General features: G+C 47.0%; 1 protein-coding gene across 11 annotated transcripts in view; it reads right to left on the reverse strand.

Moving 5' to 3' along the window:
* LOC114485149 (acetyl-CoA carboxylase 2-like) overlaps window positions 1–19,644 on the reverse strand; it is a 46,448-nt gene that overhangs the window by 3,820 nt on the left and 22,984 nt on the right. For 9 of the 11 annotated variants that reach the window (XM_028485973.2, XM_028485974.2, XM_028485975.2 and 6 more), the window contains 10 exons: window positions 15,875–16,007; window positions 13,744–13,882; window positions 10,098–10,207; window positions 9,802–9,883; window positions 8,552–8,650; window positions 7,254–7,363; window positions 7,049–7,159; window positions 3,889–4,098; window positions 3,431–3,601; window positions 1,049–1,210 (listed from right to left, as the gene is read on the reverse strand). In XM_028485973.2, the coding sequence (XP_028341774.1) occupies window positions 1,049–1,210; window positions 3,431–3,601; window positions 3,889–4,098; window positions 7,049–7,159; window positions 7,254–7,363; window positions 8,552–8,650; window positions 9,802–9,883; window positions 10,098–10,207; window positions 13,744–13,882; window positions 15,875–16,007 (1,327 nt within the window). Of the gene's footprint in view, window positions 1–1,048; window positions 1,211–3,430; window positions 3,602–3,888; window positions 4,099–7,048; window positions 7,160–7,253; window positions 7,364–8,551; window positions 8,651–9,801; window positions 9,884–10,097; window positions 10,208–13,743; window positions 13,883–15,874; window positions 16,008–18,726; window positions 19,639–19,644 lie in introns of those variants that run through there. The other 2 variants (XM_028485980.2, XM_055083203.1) reach the window with 2 other exon arrangements.

Here is a 19,644-nt window from a genome sequence, read left to right on the forward strand (position 1 = left end):
CGCATACCACACACACACACACACACACACACACACACACACACACACCAAAAAAAAAAAAAAAAAAAAGGTGGGGGTGGGGTGGGAGGACTTCCCTGGTGGTGCAGTGGTTGAGAATCCACCTGCCAATGCAGGGGACACAGGTTCGAGCCCTGGTCCGGGAAGATCCCACATACCGCAGAGCAACTAAGCCCGTGTGCCACAACTACTGAGCATGCGGTCTACAGCCCACGTGCCACAACTACTGAAGCCCGCGAGCCTAGAGCCTGTACTCTGTAACAAGAGAAGCCACCGCAATGAGAAGCCTGCGCACCGCAATGAAGAGTAGCCCCTACTCTCCACAACTAGAGGAAGCCCAGGCACAGCAACGAAGACCCAATGCAGCCATAAATAAATAAATAAATAAATAAATAAATTTATCTATTTATACACCAAAAAAAGGTGTGGGGGGGGTAAAAAAAACCCCAAACCTCTCTTATCTCAAATTTCTTAAATGTAGTTATTAAACAACTAAATTATGGTAGATTATGGAGATTATGTGACAATCAACTGTCAGTAAGCATGTAAACTTGATAGATGCCAGCTGGTTGGTATCTTAAGGCACAAGTAAGAACAAGTCACATAGGGACTCCTTAGAATGAAACAGATTGTATGTTGCAGCAAAAAGTTCATGGGGCCAGAAATGCAAGGACCTGTGCTCTAAACCTGGCTGCTTGTCCCAAAGATGGACGTGGTCTGTAAAGCTCACCAGTGGGGCTTGGCCATGGCCTCAGCAAGTCCCGGGTGTGAAGGTGGTCACCCCAACCTCTCGCGCTGTAATGTGGGGTCACAGTGCCCAGCGGCAGGGCTGTCATGTAACTGATATATGAAGGCATCTGCCTGGTACCTGGGACACATCACGTGTGGATAAACCGTGGCATGTCCCTTCCCGCATCCCAGCGTCCTCGCCTGTAAACTGTGAACCTGGGTGTCTCAACAGGCTAAGGTTCGGGGTCTGCCACACGCTGGGAGGTCGGAGATGGTGGAAATTCAGGGCCCTCAGACTTGCCTCATCTGGGTTTTCGCTGGTGATTCTGGCCGCAATGACGTGGCCTCGGGCGATGGGAGGGTTGGAAGGGGTCTCAAAAGAAATGGGCGTCACCCCCCACGGGGACTCTCCATACAGAAGCCGGATATCCTTCAGTCGGTGCAGAGGCACGCCCATGGCGATCTGAAATCAAGAAACCCATCCCAAAAGAGGGTCAGTCCCCAAACGTGGAGGCTAGTGCTAGAGGCCATGGAGGCGGGGGTGGGGGGATGGGGTGGGGGGTGGGGGTGGTGAATGATTTCGGATATATTGAGCTCCTCCTGTGCCTACCAGACGGGGCGACACGGTGGCAGGAGAGGCACGGAGCGAGAAAGACAGAAAGCTTGACCCTGCCCCCAAGGAGTGAACTGTGTCACTGGGAAAAGAAGCGACAGTCACAGAACAACATCGCGAGCATCAAATAAAAGTTACAGATCCTTAGTGCTGTGGAAGGGGTGGGGGAATGGTGTCCAGCTGCAGAGTCAAAGAACGTTTTGTGAAGGACACAGGGAAAGCTGGGCTGGAGGACCGAGTGAAAAACAGACAGTGACGGACACCAGGTGAACCAAAAGATCAAACTGAATCTGCTGGGTCTTTGGATGTGACACACTAAAAGGAACCCAATGGTACCTGTGTAATATCCTGCCAAAGTGTTTAAGTGACTTCCAGCAGGAAGAAATGACCAGGCAAATCCAAATGGAGGGACATTCTGCCTGAACACTTCACAAATGTCAACATCCAGGACAAAAAAATAAGACTGGGGAACGGTTCCAGATTAAAGAGATTAGGAGACTTGAAAATGGAAAGGGATGTATGGGTCCTGGATTGGATCCTGGACTTGAAAAACAAAGGACAGCAACAAATTATTGGGACAACAGGGAAAACTTTCATGTGGACAGTAAGTAACATTAGATAGGTAAGTGGAGGGTGTCAAAGCTCTATTTCTGGAGTGGGGCGATTCTATCACGGTATTATTCCCAGGAGGTTCTTATCTGAAAGATTTAGAGGCAAAGTGGCATGAAGTTCAAGCCAAAACATCTCTCAAAAGGTTCAGCCAAGAAAAAAAAAAATTATACTAAAACACAAATAGAGAGAGAGGAAGCAAATGTGGTCAGATGCTAACAAGTGGTGGACCGAGGTGCAGGGTATGGGTGTTAATTGTATTATTTTTGCAACTTTTCTGAAATTTTTCAAACTGAGAAAAATAAACAAAATAAAAAACGGAATAAAAACTCTGGGAGGATTTTTAAGAAATTAAAGTTAAATTCTAATTAAATCAAAGTAAAACTAATTAAATTAAATTTTCAGTTAATTAAATTTAATCAAAATTTAAATTTTTAAAAATTTAAAAGAAATTTTCAAGAAAGAAAGAAAGGGAGGAAGGAAGGAGATATTAATTAAAAAATTAAAGAGTTTCTATTAATGCAAGAGTTCCTAACTCTGGGTGACATGTTCTTATCAAGGGTGAGCCCAAGAGGGTAAACATTTGTTCTTGGGGGTGAAAATAATCTTACTCTATGTACAGGCAGACCTTGGAGATATTGGGGGTTCAATGCCGACCACCACAATAAAGCAAATACTGCAATAAAGCAAGTCACACAAATTTTTTGGATTCCCAGCACATATAAAAGTTCCATTTACACTATACTGTAGAGTCTATTAAGCGTGCAATAGCAGTATGTCTGAAAGAACAATGTGAGTCCCTTAAATAAAAAATACTTTATTGCTAAAAAATGCTAATCATCACCTGAGCCTTCAGAGAGTCTTAATCTTTTTGCTAGTGGAGGGTTTGAAATATTGCAAGAATTAGCAAAATGTGACACAGACACGAAACAAGCAAATGCTGTTGGAAAAATGGCACCATTATAACTTGCTCGACACAGGTTGCCACAAACCTTCAATTTGTAAAAAACAAAAAAACAAACAAAAAAGGCAATAAAGCAAAGTGCAATAAAACAAGGTATGCCTGTATAACACACAGCTATATCTACAGTATCCAAACCGATATACAGTGTATCTGTGATAGTAACATTTCATAGGGGAGAAATTAGGGGAAAGGGCTCCATGAGGAGGCTGTAATGAAAAAAAGGTCTATGAACGGGTACTGGGGAGGTCTACAAATGCCCCCAAATTGTATAAAATAGATTTTTCCAGGGTGAAGGTCCATGGCTTTTGCCAGTTTCTCCAAGGGCTTTATGGCCAGACAAAGGTGACAAACCATGGCTCTCCGTGCTGCCCACACATTAAAACAGTCACTCCCCAGGACACCAGCCAAGAGACGAGCAGGGAGGTCTAATCTGAGCAGGACAGGGGACCCCCGCTCTGGGCAGAAGCAGCCCCAGGGTTCGGAGCCCGTTTCCTTGCCTGTAGCTGGGCGGCCGGCAGGTTGACATCGGCGATCATTTCCGTGCAGGGATGTTCCACCTGCAGGCGGGGATTCAGCTCCAAGAAGTGGAAGCTGCCATCCTGGCTGTAGAGGTATTCAACGGTCCCCGCGCTCACGTAGCCCACGGTCTTGGCCAGGCGCACGGCACACTGCAGAGAGACGGAGATAGGCAAGGGGCTTCCAGTGGTTTTCTCGGGGAAAACGTACTAGCTCCCTCACCAAAGGCAGGCTGAGGACCTGCTGTGTGTAAACTACCTTGGGACCTCCGAGATCGTACTCCAGTAACCCCGTGTGAGGCTGAAATCATCTCCACGATGGGCCCCCCACGCCACTTGGTCTCTTCTTGGACACCCACCCCACTTTGGCAACTTGGACTGTTGAGAGTTCTTGATGGGTCTGAGCTGAGATGCCTGCCCCCGAACTCCCCAGAGCCCACCTGCTCCATGATCTCGAACACGGCCGGCGTGGCAATGGTGGCCGGCGCCTCCTCTATGATCTTCTGATGCCTCCGCTGGATGGAACAGTCACGCCCAAACAGGGACACGGCGTTCCCATACTGGTCAGCGAGGAGCTGGACCTCCAGGTGATGGGCGTGCTGGGCCAGCTTCATGAGAAAGACTGGGGAGCCGGGGATCTCGCTCTGCACCTGGGGGGACGGCAGGGTGGCTGGCTCTTCCCTGGGGAAGCAGGGCTGGAGCAGGAAGTTCTCCAAAGAGGGCGTGAAACGATGGCAGGGATGCCCGTGGTTTTGCCGATCTTTTAGTTTTACCTCTCTCAAAGACATTACATTCTCGTGGTTTTAAAGTCAAATATGATGAAAATACATAATGCAGAAACTGAAATTCTCCTGCAACACCATCTCCTAAGGATAAGATGCTGTTAAGAGTTGGGTACAAATTGGTTTCCTTCTATGCGTACAGAGAAAATGTTTCTTGAAACAAAAATAGAACCAAAACACACTACTCTGTAGGCTTCTCTTCCTCCCACTTAATTCACTCTCTCAGCCAGCTCTCCTCGGTGGAACCTACAGACTGACTTACTCCATACTTTTAATGTCTGAAAGGCATTGTCTTATAGGCATGTTATCCAGAGACCCTTAAAAATGAAGTACAAATAAGTGTTCACATGGAATTATTTCTAAGACAAATTCTTTTTAAAAGCAAGTTGCAATAACACATGGGATGATCCCACCTATGTGAAAAATAATAAAACAGAATTATATGAAGGTCTATGTAAAAGTCTATACTACAGTAAAAGTACTGGAAAGAAACCCAGTGGCTAACCGGGGTTACATCTGAGAAGGGGGTGAGGGGTTGAGAGGTGATGTTGCGAAAGGGACCTTTCCTTTTTTATTCGTAACGTATTACTGAATTGCCTAAATGCTGACACTGAGAACATTTTCATATTGCACTCATGTAATGTAAAAAAGCAAGCTTGGGGGAGGCTCTGCATGCAGTTGGGGAACAGGGGGTATATATGGGAACTCTGTCCTTTCCACTTAATTTTGCTGTGAATTAAAAACTACCCTAAAGAGTAAAGGCTGTTTTTTAAAAAAAGAAAGATAAAAGCTTTAAAATATGTACAACCCCTAAAGGCAAGGTAGGATCCAGGACTGGATCCTGAAACAGAAAGGGGATATTAGTGGGGAGAAGTGGGGTGATCCAAATCAAGTCTGGAGTTCACTTAATAGACATGGATTAATGAACTTAATCTCTTAGTTGTGACAATCGTGGTACTGTTACAAAAGATGTTAACAATAGGGGAAAGGAGGTGAAGGGTAGATGGGGACTCTGTACTGCTGTTGCAACTTTCTCGAAAATATAAATTCTGCCCCCCAAAATACTCCCAAACCGGTACACCCCAATAAGGGACATGTGGTAGTGAAACCACTACTTTATATAATACTCACACATGGCCCACAGCTGTATAATCGGTAAACCTTTTGAGAACGCAATTTACTGGTATGTATTTGTCAGTGCATGTAAAGTACATGCTATTTAACTAAATCCTTCTTTCCCCATGGTCTTTACCCAAGAAAATAGTTCAGAAGAAGAAAAAAAACCTAAATATTATTTATACTATTAAATACCATGTTATACTATAGTGGCACTGTGCATAATAATGAAAATGGAAGCAAGCTTAACATTTCACAAAAAGGGAAAGGTTTGATAAATAAGACAATGGCCACATAGGGAACACTGTGCAATCATCAGAATATAAGGACTGGACAGGGTAAAACTGTTTATGATCCACAGTTTGAAATTTTTTAAACGTAGAACAAAATATTGTGTAGGCCAAATACAACTCTTTAAAATATACATGTGAATATTTTGTAATAACCTATAATAGGAAAGAATGTGAAAAAGAAGAGATATATATGTATAACTGAATCACTTCGCTGTACACCTGAAACATCGTAAATCACTATACTTCAATAAAAAAATAAAAATTTAAAAAATAAAACAAATTAAATATACATGTGAGCAAGGTCTACAAGAAAGCCTAGAAATATTAAAATAGTTGGGTTAAGAACGGGAAGATTACCGGTATGAATTTTTATAAACATTGCCAACAATGGGCATTATGGGTTTTTCTTTAATCTATAGTTAGGTGACCTTTTAAAAAAATTTTTAATTGAAGTGTAGTTGATTTACTATATCATGTACGTTTCAAGTGTACAGCACAGCAATTCAGTGTTTTTTGTTTATTTTATTTTATGCCGCGTTGGGTCTTCGTTGCTGTGCACGGGCTTTCTCTAGCTGCAGTGAGCGGGGGCTACTTGTTGTGGCGCGCGGGCTTCTCATTGCAGGGGCTTCTCTTGTCGTGGAGCACGGGCTCTAGGCACGCGAGCTTCAGTAGTTGTGGCGCGTGGGCTTAGCTGCTCCGCAGCATGTGGGATCTTCCCAGACCAGTGCTTGAACCCGTGTCCCCTGCATTGGCAGGTGGATTCTTAACCACTGTGCCACCAGAGAAGCCCAATTCAGTTTTATATATACATTATTTTCTTTTTCAGATTCTTTTCCCTTATAGGTTATTACATAATATTAAGTATGGTTCCCATGCTATACAGTAGGCCCTTGTTGGTTATCTATTTTATACGTAGTAATGTGTATATGTTAATCGCAGGCTCCTAATTTATCCCTTCCCCCACCCCTTGGGCATAATGTTTTAAAAGTGGAAAACCAGCTACAAATAAGTAAATATACGATTCGTTCAGACAATAAAAATCAATTGTCTAGAAATGTTAAAAATATTGGAACTGCTAAAATGTACAAACTATCCCATCTCTCGATAGACAAATATAGACACAAACAGATATTCTCACAAACAGATACCTCTGAAATCCTTTAGAGACACACTGATTCATAGAATCAAACATCTTAAGGAAATAGTGTACAGATCAACAAAAGCCTTGGACTTCTGTGAGTAAAAATGTATACATTTGTTTTGCAACACAACACAGCAATATTGCAGCTCTCGCAAGTGTCCTCTTGATTGTGACACAATAATGTTAGTGGAAAGAATCTGGTGGCCACCAACTGAATAAACACAATTCCCAAAGACACATGGAAAAATATGCAGCGCGAACAGCTCACTTGTCTGAAAAGTATTGAGAAGTCCTCAGCAGTCTCCACCTTCCGGATGCCTTTCCCTCCACCGCCTTCAGAAGCTTTGATCATCAAGGGAAAACCAATTTTTTCTGCTGCCTGGGGGCAAAGGACAAACAGACCACTTTAGAGGTTTCCGCTGCTACCAGGATGATGAGAAGGTTCTGGCACCTAAACTCCCAGGAGCGTTTACCTCCAAGCCCTCATCGACATCTTTCACGCAACCATCGTTGTAAATGTTCTCTGGGACGCTGATCCTTTGCCCCTGCTGCAGACTATCTTCTGCCCACTCCACCGTCAGACCTGGAGGGTCACAAAGAAAACTGAATCTTTCCCAAAAGAGCATAGACACGACACAGAAACACAGGGCCTCTTCCCACCAAAGCCACTCTAGACCTGGCCTCTGGACCAGCAGAATTCAGACACAGTCCTTCAGCTTCCTGCAGTGGATTTTAATTTCCTTAAGGACTGACTCAACCCTGAAGGCGAAATCAAGCTTAAGAAAGTTCAGACTGAGTCTACCAAGTACAGCCATATTAACCTGAACCCCAAAAAATCCCAACTCCAGCTCTACCCTATGGAGTCATTCGTACGTGAGTCATTACTTTCCAAAACCCTGTGAAGATTTAAAACAAAAACAAAAACAGAAACAAACTTTTCATTCTAAATTTAAAATTCAATCTTTGGAGGAAAAAAATCAAACTGAATAAGAAACTCTTGAGACTTTTTCCTGTTTATTTTTTAAATTTATCCTAGAAATTCCACTTTTAGGAATTTATCCTAAGGAAGTGACTAAAATGGACGTAGAGAGTTAGGTACAGGACTATCAAAGCTTTGAATATTTTCAAAATTAGAAAAAATTCATCGGAAACAACCTAAATGTATAACTATAAATCAATTACGGTACATCTGTATAATACAGTCCTGGGCTTCCCTGGTGGCGCAGTGGTTGCGCGTCCGCCTGCCGATGCAGGGGAACCGGGTTCGCGCCCCGGTCTGGGAAGATCCCACGTGCCGCGGAGCGGCTGGGCCCGTGAGCCATGGCCAATGAGCCTGTGCGTCCGGAGCCTGTGCTCCGCAGTGGGAGAGGCCGCAGCAGAGCGAGGCCCGCATACCACACACAAAAAAATACAGTCCTATGCAGGCATTTTAAATGTTGTAAAGTGTATTTACTGACATAGAAAGATTAGTGAGAAAAAACAAGTCACAAACTATTAAATGTAAGAGCTCTGGTTTTTTAAAGGATGTGCCTAGAAAAAAGGCTGGAACACATGATCAAAACCGGGTCAGTCAATTATAAAGGATTTCTGTTTCTTTTTCTGTACTTCTCCTAGCTTCTAAGTTGTCTACAATGACATAGGACCACTTTCATGATCATTTAAAACATTTTTAATGAAAGAATTTAAAAAGTATACTCCTGTCACCCCCTCTGCTCACATTAGCAAGATTGGGCCCAGGAGTTCCCCCGAAGTGAGGTTCCGGGTCCCTTACCGCTTCCGCTCCAGGGCAGCGTTGGGATCTGCAGCGTCTGGGCCACGATGGTGGAGGCGATCTTGTCTCCCACTGCCCACATGGCCTCGCTGGGAGGGCCTGAGGGATTGGGGCAAAGGGGAAGGCAGACTCAAGTCAGCCACAAGGCCCTGGAAGCCAGGTGCCAACCAGGTGCACAAAGAAAAGTCCCAAGTCCCAGCTTCCAAGGATTTAACATCAAGTCGGGGAAGAAAAAATCTATTAGTCTGCTACTTTACCAGTCAACTTTCAATACATGTGGATTGTAAACGTGATTTACAACCTAAGCTCTGTGGCCTATACAAAGTTCACTAGCAAAAAGCTAGACCAAGGGGGCAAGCCAGCACCTCAAAACACTAGACCACGCAAACTTTTTCTATAACGAGCCATAAGCAATACATAAATGAATGGGCAGGGCCGTGTTTCAATAAAACTTTATTTACAAAAGCAGGCAGTAGGCCAGATTTGGCCTGGGCTGTAGTTGGCTGGCTCTGGGGCTGGACCATCAATCTCCAGAATTAAACATGAGAGATAATGAGAGTCCCATGTGACAGCCAATCAGAGGTCATGGACAAAGAATACATCAGTGAGCACAGGTCACCAGGCAGACCCTTAGGTGAATATCAGGTATTGACTTAGCAACAAGCTGCTTTATATGCAAGTCTGGGGTGTGGGCCCAGAGATAAGGAGCAGCAATAGGGATTTATTGGGGATGGTAAATGCTTCCCATCACACCTAACAGATAGTGTAACTGAGCAAAGTTTACAAATTTCAAATCCAAATCCTGAAACAAACAGATGCCATAGACAATAAGTATCATTTTACCTAATAAGTAGTAGAGATAAGAGGCTCTGGTCCCAGGGGGTGAGGGCATTCCAAAGGTCTGAGAACAGCCCAAGAAAAGGTGTGGCCTTATCAGAAAGGTTTCCAAACCTAGTTAGAAATCTGAACATGACTGGTATCTCAGTACCAACAGGAACACCAGCAGAGGGTTCTGCTTGCCCGGCATTATTCTGCTGTAGTAACCATGGTAATGGCTCCTATTTCCCTGGGCTGGCCGACCTATCCACGTGACCTCCCACCCCTGGATTCATTTGCTCCTGACCATGGAAGTGTGACGTGGGAATATCAAACTGGTCCCCTCCTTACAGGGCAGTATTAAAGAGAATCTGATCCACCGAGCAGCCCATCAACACCCCAATTCCCACGCATCTGATGGAGGCGCACTCTACCTAAGAAAGCAATCTCGTGCTTGTGCAGGAGCTCCGGAAGTTTGGGGTTTTCAGAAGCATGGCCCCAGCCAGCCCACACTGCCTGCAAACACAAAGAGGCATGAACAAAGGTCTTTCTTCAAGAACCCGCCTCCCACCACACCCGAGAAGCTCTTTGCTGGGTCACATCAGCCCTGGATTTCAGAGTCTCCTAGGACCCAGCTCCTCCATCCCTTCCAAACTGCGGAATCAGGTTGCTCCAGAGCTCAGGGCATCACCCCCGCTGTGGGTAGACTGGGGTGTCCCGTCTGACTTACCTGCACGGGGATCCTCTTGGCAATGTCCACAATCAGCTCCACATTGGCATAATTGTTGTTGTTGGGCCCTCCCGGGACGGGGACGTACTGATCTGCCATCTTGATATACTCTGGGATTAAACAGGAGAGAAAAGAAAAGAAGGGCTGAGAGACTGAAGTCGAGGACAGGACATCTGCAGGATGCAACCACGCACCGCTACTGAAAGGATAACCATGAAGATTCTAGGGCAACAATGGACAAATGTATATGATAGTTCAAAGAAAACTGAGTATGACTTAATCATGTGAAAATATATGTGTATCTGGGGACTCCCCTGGCAGTCCAGTGGTTAAGACTCTGTGCTTCCAATGCAGGGGGTGTGGGTTCAATCCCTGGTCGGGGAGCTAAGATCCCACATGACTCATGGCCAAAAAAAACCAAAACATAAACAATAAAGACTTCAAAAAAAAAAAAAGAAAACATGGGTGTCTGGACAAGGCCTGGAAGACAACAAAAAAGAAGGAAACAAGCTATCAAGATAGTCAGATTAGAGGTGGGTTTTAAAAATTCTTTTTTTTAAAAAAATTTTTGGCCTTGCCACGTGGCTTGCAGGATCTCAGTTCCCCGACCAGGGACTGAACCCAGGCCACAGCAGTGAAAGCCTGGAATTCTAACCATTAGGCCACCAGGGAACGCCCTAAAAATTCTTATTTAAGGTTTATCTTAATATTGTTTAGCCATTAAACAATACAATGTTTGTTTTTAATCATGGTAAAAAAAAACACATAACAAACTTTACCATCTTAATCACTTTTTTTTTTTGGTATGCGGGCCTCCCTCTGCTGTGGCCTCTCCCGTTGCGGAGCACAGGCTCCAGACGCGCAGGCTCAGCGGCCATGGCTCACGGGCCCAGCCGCTCCGCGGCATGTGGGATCCTCCCAGACCGGGGCGCGAACCCGGTTCCTCTGCACTGGCAGGCGGACGCACAACCGCTGCGCCACCAGGGAAGCCCCCATCTTAATCACTTTTGAAGTGTACAGCTCAGTACTGTCAAGTATTCACATTGTTGTGAAACAGATCTCCAGAACTTTTTCATCTCACGCATCTCAAACTCGATACCCATAAAATGACAATTCCCCATCCCCCTCCCCGAAGCCCCTGGCAACCACCATTCTACTTTGTCTCTATAAATCTGACTACTCTAGGTGCCCCATACAAGTGGAATCACAGAGTATTTGACTGGCTTATTTCTCTGAGCATAACGTCCTCAAGGTTCATCCCTGTTGTAACATGAGACGGGATTTCCTTCCTTTTCAAAGCTGAATACAGGGCTTCCCTGGTGGCGCAGTGGTTGAGAATCCGCCTGCCGATGCAGGGGACACCGGTTCGTGCCCCGGTCCGGGAAGATCCCACATGCCGCGGAGCGGCTGGGCCCGTGAGCCACGGCCACTGAGCGTGCGCGTCCGGAGCTTGTGCCCCGCAACGGGAGAGGCCACAACAGTGAGAGGCCCACGTACCACCAAAAAAAAAAAAAAAAAAAAGCTGAATACAATACAATGTTTTGATTTAAAAATATTCATGTTCTTTAAAACCAGAATCCCACTTCTAGAAATATGTTCTAAGAAAACACTCATCGACGAGGCCAAAGAATGATGTAAGAGGGTGTTCACGGGGCAGTGTTTTGAACTGTGAAAAGCTAGACTCAATCAAAACTCAGGAGTTGGTACATCTGTACTATGAAAGTCTCAAAGACCCTGAAAAGGAATGATGTTGAACTTTATGTGCAGACTTGGAAAGAAACTTGAGAGCCATGCTTCCTTCCGGGCCCGCCGGCCTCTGATGATTACCCAACACGTTGTGTTGGCGACTGGAGAGGTCCCAGAGATTATAAAGCGAGAAGTCAGACCATGACCCTCTCCTCGCTGAATTTTACTATCCTGTTGGAGAAGATAAACAAGAGACAAACATGGTAACTAGAGGCTGTGAGCAGCGCCAGGGCTCTCTGAGAGGGATGCCCAGGAGGACTATGAGACCCAAGTCGTGCGTGGAGGGGTGGAGACCTGCTGTACAAAGAGCTTCGAGGGCTTCCCTGGTGGCGCAGTGGTTGAGAATCCGCCTGCCGATGCAGGGGACGCGGGTTCGTGCCCCGGTCCGGGAGGGTCCCACATGCCGCAGAGCGGCTGGGCCCGTGAGCCATGGCCACTGGGCCTGCGCGTCCGGAGCCTGTGCTCCGCAACGGGAGAGGCCACACAGTGAGAGGCCTGCATACCGCAAAAAAAAAAAACACGAACAATACGTCCCCATTGTACGGATGGAGAAGGCAAGGCTCAGAGAGCCTTAGTTCCTTGCCTGAGTTCACATCACAGTCATGATCACTTGCAAAGGAGGTTTTGAATCCATTTCTGGCTGCTCCAAACTTAGATGTATCACCGCACAAAAAAAAAAAAAAAAAAAAAAAAAAAAAAAAAGAGCTTCAGGAAAGCACTGTCAGCAGAAGGTCCAGAAAATTCCAAGCCTCTGCAACAGGAAAGAGCGAGGCCAAAACTGATGAGGCCAGTGTGACTGGGGCCCAGGGATGGATGTCTAGAGGTGGGAGATGGGGGTCCAGCAGGCCAGCAGGGGCCAAGTCATGTGAGGCCTTAATTGGCCTGAATGAGGTTCTGGAATTTTAGCCTGAGCACGATGGGAGACCCAACAACCTAAGGGTGTGGACTCAGCCCAGGGTTTCAATCCCGCCTGCATCACATACTGGTTGCATGACCCCGGGCAAGTGAGTTACACCCTCGTGCCTCGATTATCTCATCTGTAAAATGGGGCTAACAAGGAAACCTGTCCTCACTGTAATGAGCAAAAAGGAGGCCACGTCTGTGCAGAGCAGAGCCAAGGGCCTGAACTCTGGGGAGGCTCGGGGGGCTGAGGTAGCTGGTGCTGGACACAGGAGGGGGCTGATGGGACCTGAGCTGTGTTTTTAAAAGATCTGTTTGGCTGCTGTGTGCAGGGTCTGTAAAGGGATACAATTGTTCAGGGAAAAAAGCAAATTGTCCAATAGTTATTAACAGAGTGATCAATGGTAATAGACATGGAGAGGTAAAGAAATAGAAAAATGAAGGAATGATTGAAAAACATACAAGTGCAAGAAGAAAACATACGGAGGAAGAAACACCAATCTACTGTAACGTTTCTCAAAGGTGAGATTTCCGCTTTGCATGTTAACCATTTGCATTTTTTTTTTTTTTTTTTTTTTTTTTTTGCGGTACGCGGGCCTCCCCCTGTTGTGGCCTCTCCCGTTGCGGAGCACAGGCTCCGGACGCGCAGGCCCAGCGGCCATGGCTCACGGGCCCAGCCGCTCCGCGGCACGTGGGATCCTCCCAGACCGGGGCGCGAACCCAGTTCCCCTGCATCGGCAGGCGGACGCGCAACCGCTGCGCCACCAGGGAAGCCCCAAACCATTTGCATTTTTATAAGACATATGGGTCACTCTTGTTGTCAGAAGAAATTTTAATTACATAAAGAAAGGGGAAATAAATACGAGCTCAGGAGAGGTACCCTACGATGCTGTTTGGGGTCCAGGATGGACTTGGCCCAGGTGGGGTGAAGGAGGTGAGGGCAGGTAAGGACGGGGGTACGTGGCAGAGGGGAAGAAAGTCAGGGCCCAAGTATCAATACCTGCGTTGGCTTTGAGGTCCTCGGGGGTTACCAAGACTACAAACCGGATGGCCCGCTCATTTCGGAACATCTCATAGGCCCACCTGCGGATGGAGCGCATACATTTCACGGCGGCGATACCATTGTTGGCGATGAGCACCTGGAAGGGGGAAAACGAGGAAGGGGCCAGAGCTGCACATCTACCTGTGCTGGAGGCTGAGTGCTACCCCAGGGTTCATCTCACCTCTGTGAGCCTCCCATGGCACCTCTTTGTAGTTCTACGGCACACAGAGCAGGTACTTAAAGTCTGCTGGATGCATGAATGGATGATCCAATGGATGGATGGTTGAATGGATAATGGGAGGATAGATGATCGGATGGATGGATGGATGAATGATTTCTGATTCCTTTGTTTGGCGCCATCATGTTCATGTAACATTTTTTGAGCGTTTAGTATGTACCAAGCTATAGTACAGTGTGTTTTACCAGGACCATTTCATTTCAACCTCACAACAGCCCTTTGAAAGGGGTTGTATTTTTATCACTATTTGGGGTTAAAGACATTAAAACCCAGAGGAGTTAAGGCACTTGCCCAAGATCAAACAGCTAGTAAGTGGCAGAGCTGGCACTCGTGAGCCCTCCACAGTATGACCTATGCTCTGAACTGTCCCCGGTGGCTGCTTCTGTATCCAGAAGGTTAAAGGTCCCAGATTTGGGAAGGAAGAAAGGCAGTGAGGCTGGCTGTCCCCAGCAACAGAGGGGTCCTAGTTTCAGTTCTCACTGTGTTGTGAACTTGCTGTGTGACCTTAGGCAGATCCCTTCCCACTCTGTGCTTCATTTTCATATGAGGAGCTCAGACTGGTAAACCTCCTGGTTTGGTCTCTATAAAACCAAGCTCTAGTTTTCTTGTTTGAAAAAAAAAAAAATTAGGTGTATAGGTCCAAAGCTCCAACTTCTGTACCAAGTCCATAATTTTAAGGTCCTTCCATCGCTGACTAATCTTCATGATGGCCCTGAAGGACAAGTCCCATTGGAGTTTTGGGATGTGATTGCCTCTATTTTACAGAAGGGAATGCGAGCCCAGATATCACATCCCGCGAGCGGCCACCGTAGTTTCTGCGTTCCTTCTCCCCTTTCAAAAATGCGTCCCATGAGTGATAATAGAACGGCTGGGCTATGGCTTCCTCAACCTAATTATCAGAGCAAGGCTTCGGGGTGGGGAGGGAGGCGCGTGGGTGTGTGCATTTTCAGCCAGGGAGATTGGTGGCAGCCGGGTTGGGGAACCTATATGAGTCTCTATGCCGTACTTAGGATGCTGGGGTGAGGGCATGGGCTCTGGTTTCAAATTCTAGCTCTGCCACTGATTAGCTGTGAGACCCAGGCAAGGCACTTCCCCTGTCTGGGCCTCAGTTTCCTCATCTGTAAAATAATACCCACTGACAATGCTGTGGGGATGGTTAAATGAGACACAGCAATGTAAAGCAGTTAACAGGATGCCTGGCCCAGAGGAGACCCTCAATAAATGGTAGCTGCCGCCATTGTTATTGTTGTTGTAATTGTTATCATTATTATTACCACCCTCAAATAAAATGGAAAAGAAAAAGGCCTTTCAGTCAAACTGACCTGGGTTCAAATCCTGACTTCAGCACTTACTACCTACATGACTTTGGACAACCAATGTCAAATCCCTGAGTTCTAGCTTCTCCGTGAATATGACGGGAATGATCAAACAGCACGAGGTCAGGGCCTTTACCGGCTGGAACAGGAAACAATGTGAAAAGCCTTCACAAACCACCAATTTTAGCTGTTTCCTTTCGTCACTGTCATTCTAGTATCTGGGTCTGCTCTCCTGTAAGGAGCTATACCCCTTGAGAGGACAGGGCTGGGTTTTAGGCTCCCCTCCTAGAAACCCAGAAAGCAGCCCCCTGCACAAAGGGTCTTTGCCTCCCCACCCTTCTCAGAGGCCCCAGTCTCCTCCTCTGTGACATGGGGTCACGCACCTGTCACTTAGGCTGTTGTGAGGGTGAAAAGCTGATGAACCCCAGGGCCCAGCCCTTCGCAAGCGCTCACAAAGGGGCACGACTTTTTCTCTGCAGCCTGAGGCTGGTTGGCCCACCTCACCCCACACCGAGTGCCGGGACCCCATCTGTACCTTCTCGATGACCCGATCCCCCCCAAAGCGCACGACGAACTCGGCAGGGGAAGCCACAGTAAAGTCTCTGTGCAGGTCCAGCTTCTTCTGTTCTCGGCCTCTTCTCGCCAGGTGGAGCCCGGACATGCTGGGCCTGCCAGGGAACAGGACAGACCCATGAGCAAGCAGGTCTGGGACGCTCGGGGAGGGGGTCGGGCACCTGGCAGCTATGAAATGCACATCCACAGAGAAGCCAAAGCCCATCAGACCCCTGCTGCTTTGCAATCCCCCTCCAGGGAACTTGAAACACTTTAGGAGGAGACTCCAGAGGTCAGATCACAAATGAAGTAGGAACGACCCCCTGACCTGCCCCAAGCTGTACGATCAGATTTTTCATCTTAGAGTCATTCTTACTTTATATGCCCATAATTTAGGAGCTCAAATAATACAGAAAAGCTTAGAACAGGGGTGCAAGTTTACGATCAGGGAAGTTCCCACATTCTAATACTTTACACTTGTTAAACAGTTTGTATCTTTCATGTGCTTTTCTGTACGTGTATATCAAACTTTTTGAAAAAAACTGAAAACAAAAAAATGTATAACCTATTAGAGGGTCCTTGCCCCATCCCCCCTCTAGAACCCCACCCCAGAGGAAATCACGTTTTCACTCTTTCTGGCATTTACACATCTCCATGGTTCTGAACAATATGCGTTATTATTATATGCGTTATTATGCATTATCTCGTGAGTCATCCATTTAAGACGCCATCCGGGGACTTTCCTGGCGGCGCAGTGGTTGAGAATCCGCCTGCCGATGCAGGGGACACGGGCTCGTGCCCCGGTCCGGGAAGATCCCACATGCCGCGGAGCGGCTGGGCCCGTGAGCCACGGCCGCTGAGCCTGTGCGTCCGGAGCCTGCGCTCCGCAACGGGAGAGGCCACGACAGTGAGAGGCCCGCATACCGGAAAAAAAAAAAAAAAAAAAAAAAAAAAAAAGACGCCATCCACCTATGAACTTCTTATCTTGACAGATGTGGAATTAGTGCTCTTAAGCAGCCATCCCATCTGCTCCCCTTTCCCCAGCCTCTCAGTACAGGTATACTGCAATTTGGTAAATTCAGTATTCGGTGTTTTATGAGTCTGGGATCATTATTCACGGGTGAGGGGCTGCGGTATACCAGATGTTCCTTTTTTTTTTTTTCCCCTGGAGTTAGTGATTTTTTTTTTTCATTGACTTGGTTTTCCTTGCATCTGTCGCTAATTCATCTCACTCCTCAGCCTCTTAGTACACGTAAGATAATTGATCGGTTCCATTATTTTCCATTGACCACATCATTCCTGAAGGCCTCGACTCTCCTTTCATCCAGATGCTGTTCCCTAAACCCCTGTGCAACCGTCAACTGGGACTTCCCTTCACTGGCATCCTTAGAATTCCCTTTGCCTTTCCTTGGGGTTTGATCCTGAATTTGAGGGACCACATGGCGCCCTCTTTCTTGATGGACTCCCGCGTTTTGCTGGGGCATATCCGCCAGTAGTTCCATCCAGTCAAAAAGGTGGTACAGGGGCTTCCCTGGTGGCGCAGTGGTTGGGAGTCCACCTGCCGATGCGGGGGATGCGGGTTCGTGCCCCGGTCCGGGAAGCCCCCAGCCACCTGGAGATGAGGGGATCTGGGACTCTTTCACCCAATTCTTCTCATGTAGATGCTCCCAGACGCAGAGGCACCCAATGTTGCCAAGCCCTGCGCCTCTGGGGTACAGGTTCTCAGCTTCCCTCGCTGCTGCCTTATGGCTCAGCCCTCTTGGTTCTGCTCAGCCAGTGGCCGCTTGTCCTGCTTTCTGGCTTCCAAAATGTTGCTGGTCACTTCCCCTCCTGTTCTTCCAGGGCCTGATGGGTTTCCAGCTCTTTAAGAAAAATCTCTCTGCTGTCATTCAGTGGGGTTTTGACAGGTGCAGAATCAGGCATTCAGCCCACTCTCTCAACCCACAAATGGGCTATTCAAGCAGGGAGATAGCCACCTGCCAGGCATTAAGTTAGAGGTTCGCCACCCAGGGGTGCATCCAGCAACTGTGTCTCCAGGCATTTGGGGAGGCTGGGGCTGAGTGGGTTGGGGGGGGGGGGCCAAAAGTTTTGGTGAAGAACTGATAGACCCGGGACTTCCCTGGTGCTCCAGTGGGTAAGACTCCGTGCTCCCAATGCAGGGGCCCCGGGTTCGATCCCTAGTCAGGGGACTAGATCCCACATGCTGCAACTAGGAGTTCGCATGCCGCAACAAAAGATCCCACACGCGGCAACGAAGATCCCACGTGCCGCAACTAAGACCCGGCGTAGCCAAATAAATAAACAAATATTTGGAAAAAAAAAAAAAAAAAAAAAAAAAAAACGGATAGACCCTAAGGAACACTGCCAGCACGTCACTGGGAAGAGCAAAGCTGGAAGCCAATAAGCCACTGTGGGGAGAGAAAGCCCAGTTTACAGATGGGCAAACTGAGGTCCTGTCAGGCAAAGGGAATCACCCAGCAAGTCAGCGGGACTGGGGCTCTTCCCATCACACCAGGAAATGTTGGGTGTGGGCATTTTCTGTTGTATAAAGTCTATCCATCCAGGACAGTTCCCCGTGGGAAAAGCCTTCTACAAACCTGTAGTCTGTCCCCCTCACCCCCACCCCAACCCAAGCTCTGCCCATCAGAAATGAAAAAACGGACTTCTTCGCCAGGAAACAAAACCAGAAATGAATGACAGAAACCGATAATGATGCTATGCCACCACAGAATTTGTATTTTCAATTAAGACTGTCTCCGTTCAACAAGGCTTATGCATGTTGTCCGAAAGAACAAACAAATGACCAAATGATTTCCGGCCCCTGAACTGGCCTACCTGCCTCCCACAAACTGCAGGCAGCTTTTCTTCTAAAACTTCCTAGGACTGAACTGCTGAAACGAAACAGGACTTAGAAAAGGACTCTGAAGGTCAATATCATCTTACAAATATGAACAGTGCTTTCATCATAATTACATTCCATTAACCAACAAGCAGTTCAGTTTGTTTTTAAGAACTTTATTTCTTTAGAAAACAGGCAGATTCGGCCTGAGGGCCATCGTTTGCAGACCCCTGATCTAGGGAAATAGATACCAAAATGTTAAGAGCAGCTTTCTCAAAGTGGTTGAATTATGGGTGGTTTCTGTTTTCTCCTCTTTGCCTATATTTGTTAAATCTTCTGCCATGATATATTATTTTCAGTAAGAAGAAAAAGCTATTAACTTTGTAATAGGGATGCAGAAAGCCATGGTCATTTTGGTATCCATTCGGTAAGGCACTCCGTATCCTCCACTGTAAAATGAGGATAATAACATGTACCTCATTGGATTGTGAGGATTAAATAAGCTCATATCAATACATAGAAAGTAAAAGATGGCATCTGGCACACGGTAAACTCTATATTATTTCAATGCAGTGATGCCAAGAGGATCAGGGGCTACTGATCTCCCAATCTAACCAAGAAAGGCATCAGGCCACTCCTCTGCCCATGGCCTCCTCCCCAACCATCCACCCTCCCCATGCTGTCCATGGTCTTCCCCAACTGGCTGGCTTGATCCCGTGGCTTCAGAAAGTCTGAGACATCCCAATTTTATACACGCAACATTAAAACTCAGCAATTTAGGGCTTCCCTGGTGGCACAGTGGTTGAGAGTCCGCCTGCCGATGCAGGGGACGTGGGTTCGTGCCCCGGTCCGAGAAGATCCCACATGCCGCGGAGCGGCTGGGCCCGTGAGCCATGGCCGCTGAGCCTGCGCGT

This window comes from Physeter macrocephalus, unplaced genomic scaffold (assembly GCF_002837175.3).
Source record: "Physeter macrocephalus isolate SW-GA unplaced genomic scaffold, ASM283717v5 random_619, whole genome shotgun sequence".
Lineage (NCBI taxonomy): Eukaryota > Metazoa > Chordata > Mammalia > Artiodactyla > Physeteridae > Physeter > Physeter macrocephalus.